This window comes from Adelges cooleyi, unplaced genomic scaffold (genome assembly GCF_023614345.1).
Source record: "Adelges cooleyi isolate 19-005CV unplaced genomic scaffold, UGA_ACOO_1.1 ACOO_flye_CR_arks_rails_tigmint_CR_PRNA_8, whole genome shotgun sequence".
Lineage (NCBI taxonomy): Eukaryota > Metazoa > Arthropoda > Insecta > Hemiptera > Adelgidae > Adelges > Adelges cooleyi.
In genome coordinates this window covers 5,209,113-5,219,687 of record NW_026096513.1, presented here as the reverse complement: position 1 = coordinate 5,219,687, position 10,575 = coordinate 5,209,113, and the positions used below count along the sequence as shown (strand labels likewise).

General features: G+C 28.0%; 1 protein-coding gene and 1 long non-coding RNA gene across 2 annotated transcripts in view; both read left to right on the top strand.

Annotated features, from left to right (window-relative positions):
• Positions 1 to 2,374: 2,374 nt before the first annotated feature.
• Positions 2,375 to 10,575, top strand: part of LOC126845637 (uncharacterized) — a 42,283-nt gene continuing 34,082 nt past the window's right edge. Inside the window, exon 1 of the mRNA XM_050584421.1 lies at positions 2,375 to 2,515. Coding sequence (XP_050440378.1) covers positions 2,441 to 2,515 — 75 coding nt within the window. The 5' untranslated portion in view covers positions 2,375 to 2,440. The remainder of the gene's footprint in view (positions 2,516 to 10,575) is intronic.
• LOC126845640 (uncharacterized) lies at positions 7,059 to 8,705 on the top strand. The gene is made up of 3 exons (XR_007686808.1): positions 7,059 to 7,163; positions 7,960 to 8,092; positions 8,401 to 8,705. It is a non-coding gene; the product is annotated as an uncharacterized LOC126845640 (long non-coding RNA).

The window sequence follows — 10,575 nt, the reverse complement described above, 5'->3', positions numbered from 1 at the left end:
TTTTTGAAAAATTATATTAAATTATATTATACCAATTTTTTAAAAATTGGTATAATATAATCAATTACATTCCCAGAATTTGTAATAGTAAAAAAATGATTAATATTTGTATATACTTTGTTTTTTGGTCCTATAATGGCTCCTAAAAAATTACCGCCTTCCATTCCCAATCACCATACAATTTGTCATCCGGGGCAATTGCCTCTTCTTGCTCCCTCCCCCTCGTTAAACGCGGCGCTGACTGAAAAGAGATACTATACACATACTGTTAAAACCCAATACGTCATATTATGATATTAATAGCTTATAGAACTGAATTCCACCAGATATTTGTTTGAGAAAGTTGTAAATGCAATAGCCCCACTCGGGAATTGCTTCCGTCTAGGTTTTAGACTTTAATATTACGGTATGATTTATAATATTCTTAATTATTATTATTTTTCAAAAATGTAAATATATCTGCTTGTGTTTTACAGCTGGTTGTTTCATTAAGATTGCCCGGTGTAATATATCCTTAGAAAATTTCAATTTTTTTCTATGTATAAAATGTTTAATGGATAATATTTTTTTTACTATTTTAGTAATAGTGGTTTAAAAAAATAATGTTACGATGAATCATGGTGAGATCGGAGGGTTAGTGGATCTTATTTTAGTTTTATTATGATTATGTGATCAAATCACTGTCAAAAATAACGTTTGGATGTAGTTAAGTTAATGATTAAATAAAACCACGGCATAATAAAAACAATTTCAATAGTTTTAGAACGTAAATTGGAATCCGCTAAAAATATTAAGCCCAAGCCTTGTTAGCGTTTTTGTTCGATATTTAAAAAAGTTTTTAGATTATAAAGGAATAGTTATAACAATTAGAATTTTATAACTACTATGAATATAAGGGCGTTCCCATTTTAACGTTTAAAATCTGGTTAAAATATTCTAATTTAAATTAGTATTTGTGTTTAAAATAGGTACATGTTTGTTATTATATAGTTAGTATTTCTCGATTTTAATGAGTTCTTATAGTTGTAACTTCTTCAACTTAATGTCATGTAATACTTTTGGGTAGGATTTAGTTCGGTAAACGTTAATCTCTAAATTTTATAATTGCAAATAACATTTAGAGAAACCTTAATAATGCATATTTTTGCTTTATACTTTTCAATGGTATTAAGAAAACTAAATGTTTTTCATTGAAAACATCTTTTTTTTAAATAGTTCAAAAATAACACAATAACATGTCTCTCTCCATAAAATAAAAAAATGCGTCACTTTGAGTGTATTGAGTTACTATTATTCTCAATAGTTATTATTTTACAGAAATGTAAGTTTTTTTTTTTGTATTAAACAGATTTATAATTAAGAAATGGTATTAGTTATCTCATTATGATTACCTATTGTAACATGCTTTTAGAAAATAAAAATTCTGTTTATTTTATAAATACATTTTTAGATAATAGTAAATTTTTTTTAAAAACTACTAATAATAGCGTTAATGATTCTTTTTTCATGGGCCACTCAATATAGCAATGGGTTTTATTAATAATTAATTTTGTTTTATAGTGTTTTTATGTAATGCGATCATAATTCTCCACAAAAATTATGTTTCTACCCTCCCTAAACTAGTTTTTTTGATAGCATTTTTTGAAACTCAAATAGTAACGTATCATTTTTTATATTTTTACCAGCGCGCACTTCCCCTACCGTCCGAACTTTTACACTTTTATAATTTTAAAAATAGCTATCCAAAACTCGTTATCGACCAGTCAACATTTTTAGTAAAACATTCTTAATAAAAAATGTAAACGTTTCCAATTAAATTTCAAAGGTAATAAAAATAATTAGTTACCACCATTTCCCATAAAATATATGATATAGAAATGTTTGAGCATGTTGAGAAAATAATTTTTTTAGGCTAATAGCGTAAAATTAATATCAAAAATACAATGGTCTAAAAAGGTTTTTAAAGGTATTTTGTTTTTGTGCGTAGATTCATGATGACTTTTACCAGATGTTAAATTTGTTTATGTGACAATATTTTATGGATCCAAAATCGTACACTAAATGTATTTGAAATGTCAAAAGATAAAAAATTACATCCATTCTCATTCAAAATATGGCAAAGAGTTTGACTTCCTGTTACCTTAATATTATATGTTTGACAATATGATAGGACCCCTGATCAAATAAACAGTATTGGATTTTAGGCGCTACGATAATAATTCAGAAAAGAACCTCCAAATGACGTACAAAAATGACGTAAAAAAATATGTTTACAGTGGCACTAATACGGCTGCTTAAACAAATATTTTTTTTGGCCATGTAGAGCTTATACTAACAAAAATCATCATAAAACCGACTAGTGCAGAGGCAGAGTATCATTTGATATTTCTTACGGTTAAATTCACATTTAAAATTCTTGCATAACTTCGGCGTTTTCAACATGTATTGCAAATGTATTTTATTGGTTGTACTTTTTGTCAGTATTCAATTCGGCGATCCTGCAAACCCAATGGAGGTAAATTTCAACTGTATAATACATCTTTTTAACAAATTATAATTGATAGCGTACAATATAGAATTATATGTACATATTACATTATGTAACTTTATTATGTACAATATATACAATTACATATTAATGTAGTAGGAGCAAGGGAAAAATAGTATTATTTTTATTATTATGAAACTAAGCAATATATCTAGGCCAAATGGCAAACGGTTAAAATGTTTACACAACGAAAATGATATTTATTTCTATTATTTTATTATGTAAAACTATACAACTAATTACAACAAAGTTTAATTCGATTATTTTGAATCTGTAAGAATATAGTCACGCGTACCCTTCTTTAACAAATACTTTATGTTGCTGTGTGGAGCTTATACTAACAAAAATCACTATAAAACCGACTAATTCTATGACTGAATATCATTTGGTATCTTTTACGGCTAACTTTATATTTTGAATTCTTTTAAAACTTCGGCGTTTTCAACATGTATTTCAAGATTATTTTATTGGTTGTATTTTTCTGTATTAAAAACGGCGATGCTCACATTAAAATGGAGGTAAATTTTAATTTTGTAATACATCTTAGTAAAAAATATAACTGATAGTATACAAAACACAATTTCATACAATAAGATACCTAAGTTTTTACGACCATAATTTGTTTTTATATATCAACACTACTATAGTGATTTTGTTCGCAATTCGTTTTTTTATTAAAATTAGGAGTAATTAAGTAGAGAATTCTTTCAATTTTGCATAACGATAATTTTTTTTATAAAGAGGGAAAAATTCTAAAAAATATTGAATTTGCGATAAAAATTCGACACTGTAGAAATCTAAAAAAAATGTTTTAACTAAAAATATAATAATAATAATTTTTATCATTTTTCATAGTATCACCAGCCATGAAAAAAAAATGTATTTTTTTTTAGACCCATAATATAATACAATTTGTTATGATATACAAATAATTTATGTACTTCAGAAGTTGGATACATTTTTTAAAGACAATAGTGAAAATGGTGTAATGCCCTTTATGAAGTTAGAATATTTTGTACAAAAACACTATTATACGATCACCAACGAATACGAGGAAATATTCATCAAGAATAAAGACTATTGTGCGTATTTTATTTTAATTTTTACAAAATATATACCTAAGTGTAAAGTAAAAAATATTTTATGAAACTGTGGGGCCATAATTTTATCTACTACATTCGTAGTCAATTTTATAGTTGTACATCTTAATTCATACGTATGCAGCTAGGTACATTTAGATTAAAAAGTAGTTAGTTAGTTACGTTTTGTTTTACTTTGGGTTTCTTTGTAAAAAAAATCATGTTAGTGTTTAGATCAACTATTAGTCGATCATCATAACGATAAAAAAACAACACCGACGTTTCACTTCTATGCACTTAAAATGAAATCAATTATTTTAATCTACTTTAACACCCACAATTTTGTTTTTCCTAGAATCTGGTGGTCTGAATTATAAAAATGTTGTTTCATAAAATATAATCAATAAGATTATAATGTATTATGATTGTTTCTAGTCAAGAATGGTATCATTAAAAACATATTTATTTGGGCAATTAGTACAGTTGACAAATCTATCCAATGTCCAGTTGGTTTGGCTCCTTACGACCCTACTAGGCGAAGTTCACAAGCAATAAGTCTCAACAAGCCTCTGGCATGGAATAATGGTGATTACGACCCTCCTAGTCAACATGCAGAAGCAATTCTTACTATTGACACTTCCGACTCTGATAGTCAACATGCAGAAATCCTCGACAAGTCCTTGACAATGGAGAAAAGGGATTTAAAGAATGATATGCTGATATAATTAATTAATATATAACCATGTATGTTATTATTAAAATATAGCACAGAAAATATTAGATTCATACATTTAGTTTTAATGATTTTGTTTTATTTATCCCGGCAGAATTTTGTTGTACCGACCGTGTGTTTTAGTATTAAAATTATATTATCATTCCTTTGATTTGTAACAGAAACATTGTTAAATAATCGGTTTAAATAAAGAGTTCAATAATAATTATCAAACGAAGTGTCTTATTTTAAAAATATATGTTTGAGTACTCCTCAGCTAAAACATTTTTTTAAATCTACTGTCATTTAGACAGGTTGACTTTCAGGTATAATTTAGCGTTTGGTAAACGTTTCAATTTTTGTTACACGGCTATATAGGTAGTAATCTAAATAGTGACATAAGAACAATATACATAACAAAATCACAACAAAACCAATTGTCGAGTACACTTTTCTCTAAGATAAATTATTAGGTTATTTAACACCAAATATATTGTTTTTTATTTATTTTTAAATAATACTTAGTATAAGTAGTCTGTATAAGGGAGTCACCTCGCACAGCTAGAATTCAGAAATAAGAAATAGTTATATCAACTTTATAACTAAATTAAAATGATCAATTTTAACAAAAATAAATCATTTTTGTGCTTTAAAAAAAATATATCATTTTAGTGGTTTAAACAAGGTTAAATAATAATAATAAAATGAAAAGTTAATTCATTTATAAAGTTATATAATAAATTGAAAATAAAGAAAGAATACCAATTACAAGATGCAGAACAATGGGACTAGAAGGTGTATAGTTCTTTAAGAATTATTATCATAACCAATCTTGTTAAATCAATCTCAAAAATAACGCTTGGATGTTAGTCGATAACTAAGGTTTAAGAACCATGGCTTAACCATAAAAATGTAAATAGATATTCATCTTTGTAAGTTACTTCGGTATTGATAATAACACCCAGTATCTTCATACATACAGGGTAATCATTTTATATTGAGCACACTGCACCTTTCATCCTGTCCTAAACTATTGGAACTTGAAAAATAGTAATCTAAAACCGGTTATGGACCAGACAAAATGTTTAGAACATTATTCTCAATTTAAAAAGTTAACGAAATGTATGCGTTGCCATTTAAGTTTAAAAAGTTGACACAAAAATTATTAGTTAGGGAGGGAGGTAGGAACATAAAAATTTGTGGAAAATTGAGATCACATTATATAAGACCACTATAAAAAAAAATGTAACTATCAGTTAAACTCAATGAGATATTGAGTGGTTCCCGATAAAATGATCACCTGGTATCGCCAAATTTACACTAGTGCAATTAAATTGAATGTAAAACCTGTTTTTAATATACTAAAAGCAAGCATACGCATACCCACAATATGTAAGGTTTCATCACATGAACTTCTTGTATGTACTTCTTGCATGTATTTAAAAATTTGCTATCAAAAAACAAAAATGTAATTTGTATAACATTTATAGAAATCTTCATATCAAAATTGTAATCTATTAGCTATTTAGAATCGGCAGTAATATTCGTAGCCTTTTTACGGGTATGACCAATACTAAAATACATCAATAGATTTAATAATTAAAAACAAAACACTTTTCGTTCTAAAACATATTTTTTATTATTATTTTTAAATAGTAAAAAAACACAGTTATTTATTTTCTTCATAAAAATGTAGGTCACGTTGATCTTGTAATAGTAACACTAAAAAATGTAATAATTATATAAAATATCATCAAATAGTACAAAATACAATAAAATGTCTCTTTACCTAAAAAAAAAATGCTTCACTCTGAGCATATAGTATACTATTCTTAATGGTTGTTATTTTAAAGAAAACTTTTTTGGTATTAAACTGATTTCTCATCAAGAAATTCCTACCCTTTCCAGAAAAAGCTTCAACTATTAATTTTACCAATGCCCCATTTCATTACAGGGTGATAACATTTGTTTGTTTTTTCTTCAATTTTAGGACATACCACCATTTCGCATAACATATATGACATAAAGAATGTTTGAGTATACAGGGTGTATCATAAAGAATGGTGGGATTTCAAACGACTGTGGGTTGTGAAGTATTGGATCTACAGCGTTCTGGTAGGGCTTGAATGAAAAAAGGAGTTGTCAAGTTTCGAATGATTGCCACTAGACGTCTTTTCACGTTCCCGTTTGTGTCGCCAGCCTTCATTGTTTAGTTTATTAAGATAGCGTTCTCATAAGAGAAGTGATTGAGTTTGCAAAGCGTAATTCAGTTACGACTATGAAACATCTAGTGTCAGAGACATCTAGTGGCGGTCATTCGAAACTTGACAACTCCCTCTTTCATTTCAGTCCTACCAGAGTACTATAGGTCCAATACTTCACAGCCTACAGCCGTTTGAAACCCCACCATTCTTTTTGATACACCCGTATTATACAAAGTGTCCCAAAAAAGAATTCCATTCAAAATTAACATATCTTTGCCAATATTATAGAACCTCTGATCAAATACACAGTATTGGATTTTAGGCGCTACGATAATAGTTCAGAACAACACCTCCAAATGACGCACAAAAATTACCTAAAAAATTATGTTTACAGTGGCACAAATACGGCTGCTTTAACAGATTTGTTTTGCCATGTACAGCTTATACTAACAAAAATCATTATAAAACCGACTAGTGCTGAGGAAGAGTATTATTTGATATTTCTTACGGTTAAGTTCACATTTTGAATTCTTGTATAACTTCTCAACATGTATTGCAAGTGTATTTTATTGGTTGTATTTTTCTGTGTTCAAAACAGTGATGCTCAAAATAAAATAGAGGTAAATTTTAGTTTTTTAATACATTTTTATAAAAATATAGCTAATAGTATACAATACACAAATACAAACAATAAGATACCTATAATAAAATATTTAATAATACATTTATAATATATTAAATATACAAAATATATTCATGATAATTTTTTTTTTTTCATTTTAATAAATATTATTGTTCTTAATGTAATATTTATTGTCCTTATCTTGCAAAAATATTCATTGGCTCCAAAACATATATTTTTACTTTTTAAGACTATAAAAACCATTTTTATAGGTCGCTATAGTAAAATTTTTTATAATTTTTTTCGGTTGTATAAATCTTAATTTTAAAGTAAAAAAAATCCTATATTAATGATTTTTTCTTTTTTAATTTTAATGACCATAATTAGTTTTTACACATCAACGCTACTATAGTGGTTTTGTTCTCAATTGATAATAGGTTTTTTTTACTTTTAAAAACAATTTTCAATAGGAGTTATAAATTTTGTTTTATCAAATTAAGAGTAATAACTAAGGATTGAAATTCATTTCATTTTGTACGTCGATAGTTTTCATATGTTAACAATTTTTTTAAACCGTTTTTTATAAATTTTGAAGAATTCTAAGACATATTGAATTTTTGATAAAAATTCGACAATGAAGAAATTTAAAAATAATTGTTTTAATTAAAAAAAAAATAATAATAATTTTTTCATAGTATCCTCTATCATAGTAGCCATCAAAAAAGCATATAAGGCGATTTGACTTATATATATAAGCAATTTGATATTATACATAATTATTTTATGTATTCCAGAAGTGGAACAATTTTTTTGAAAAAAATAATGAAAATGGTGTAATGCCCATTAGTGCGTTTAAATCGTTTGTACAAGATAACTATGGTGTCACCCAAGATTACCAGGACATGGTCAACAAGATTGAAGTCAATAGTTCGTATTTATTTTAATTTTTAGAAAAAAAAATGTATTACATTTTTCTTTTTTTATTGGGCGATACTTACATTTTTAATAGTAGCTCGTACGTATCCACAGCATGGGCAAAAATCCATTTACAAACAGCTTATGTGCAGACCGAAAAAGGCGATGTGTTTGATTTAGAAAATAGGTCTTTGTTATCTTTAAAATGTAAACCCAACGTACTATTATGGGTTTTCCTAGAATCTGGTGGTCTAAATTATAAACATTTTGTTTCATAAAATATAATCAATGGGATTATAATGTATTTTGGTTGTTTATAGACGTGATGGGTATGTTAAATGAAGATTTTATGCATGCAATTCATAATATTGACATTTACGACCCTCCTAGTCAACATGCAGAAGCAATGCATACTATTGACATTTCCGACCCTCCTAGTCAACATACAAAAATTCTCGACAAGTCCTCAACAAGATGGACGAGGTGGATAAGATGGATAAAGGGGACTTTAAGAATGATATGCTGATATTATTAATTAATATATAACCATGTATGTTATTATTATTATATAACACAGAAAATATTAGATTAATAGATATTGTTTTAATGATTTCGTTTTTATTTATTCCGGTTGAATTTCTTTGTACCGAACCGTGTGATTTAACATTAAAATTATATTTCTCTTTTAGTTTGTAAAAGAAACACATTGTTAAATAATCTGTTTAAATAAAGAGTTCAATAATAATAATAAAACGCAGCGTCTTATTTTGAAAAGGTATTGTCCAGTATTTGTTACCTAACATAATAAATCAATTGTCTTCATATTTTTTTTTTTTATAAAATTAAAATTAATTTTTAGTTGGAAACATGATTTTGTTTGGTAATATATTTGATGGGCGCACAAAGCTTGGCTACAACAATCGACTCACTGCTCTTCTACAATGTTGTCTGATAACCGTCGGAACATTGTTGATATCATTCGGCCATCTAACAGTTCTAGTATTAATGCGGGTTCACGTATGCAGTTTTGACCACATACAAACAAACAAACAGAAACATAATTACAATATTAGTTCAAATAAAAACAACAAAGTGCATAACCTCTGACACATACCATCATAACCCCGACTTGATAATAATAATAACACTAAAAAAAGTAAGAATAAATAAGCACGTTCTGCTATCGATTACAGCGGTTCGTAAATACCTTAAGTTCCTTTATTTTCGCTTAGGCAGCGTTACATAATAACCCTCGTTGCATATCTGGGGTCTACGGGCCCTCTAAGGCTTTATGGCGTTGATAGGCGACTCGGCCGCACTTTGTTGCAATACCTTTGTACCTGACTCCGGCGACCGCTCCTTTTCCATGTCTTCTCCTGCTATTCTCATATCTACCGTAGCTTTATCTGCAGTATCTCCCTCCTCGGATGTTTTAGTCAAAACTCACGCCATGCTCCTCTTAAGTCTTGCTTTTGTTTAACCTAGCATGGAAACAGTGTAGTGTATTTCGTCAAGCTGTCCACCAGAACAAACGAGTACTTATTCCCCCGCGTACTTGTATCGAACGGACCTATATGGTAAGTTTTTTCTTTAAATTCTTTAATCGAAGCAAAACTATAGCTTATAACAAAAAAATAGTAAAGTTTCGTATTTTTCAAGTCGAAATCCTTGCCTTTTTGAATGTAAATGTAAGTATTTTTTGGATCTGTACAAAATATAGTCACATGAAAAAAAATTGGCATGTGGTGAAAGTCATTATGAATCCACGCAAACAAAATATTAATCAAAACTTAAACATTTTAAAGCCATTGTATTTTCGATATAATGTTTAAGCTATAATTCTACTAAAAAATTGTTTTTCACAAACATTTTTTTATACCATCCATGTTAGGTAAAATGTTTCTTAACCCTAAAATTGTGGTTAAAAAAAACAAATGAAACGTCAACTTCCAGTCGAAAAAAGTGGGATTAATGAAATTTAGGGTTGAGGCTATTTTAAGAAAGGGTAGGCACTTGCAGCGATCATTTCTGTAACACTCGCTGTATTTCGACTTTCAAATAAGTATCCTCGTCATTTTGTATTTTAATATTTATTGTGCAGAGTGAGGTATTTATTATCTCAAGGTCATATTCGAATGTTGGCTTCTATTAAAGTGTTTCATATTGAGTCTGTTTGTTATGATAATATTGTTGTGTATCAAAAATAATATAGAGTATATAAATTAAAAACGATGCGTGCCAATCTTGTAAGCCAAGGGTAAACAGTTTGTAATTGAAACATTGTAATCAAATATTCTGAATGAGCATATCACCGGTTAGCCAAAATCATTAGTAATCTCGGATGACTAGACCGACCGCCTTGAATTAAAAGGCCGGCATCTTACCTGTTTAAACTGGTTATTATATTATATTCATAGAATTTTCGTTGACTCATCAAATACTCATAATTTTTTGATTGCTTTTCTCGATTTCGAAGGGAAATGGGTGAACTTTTT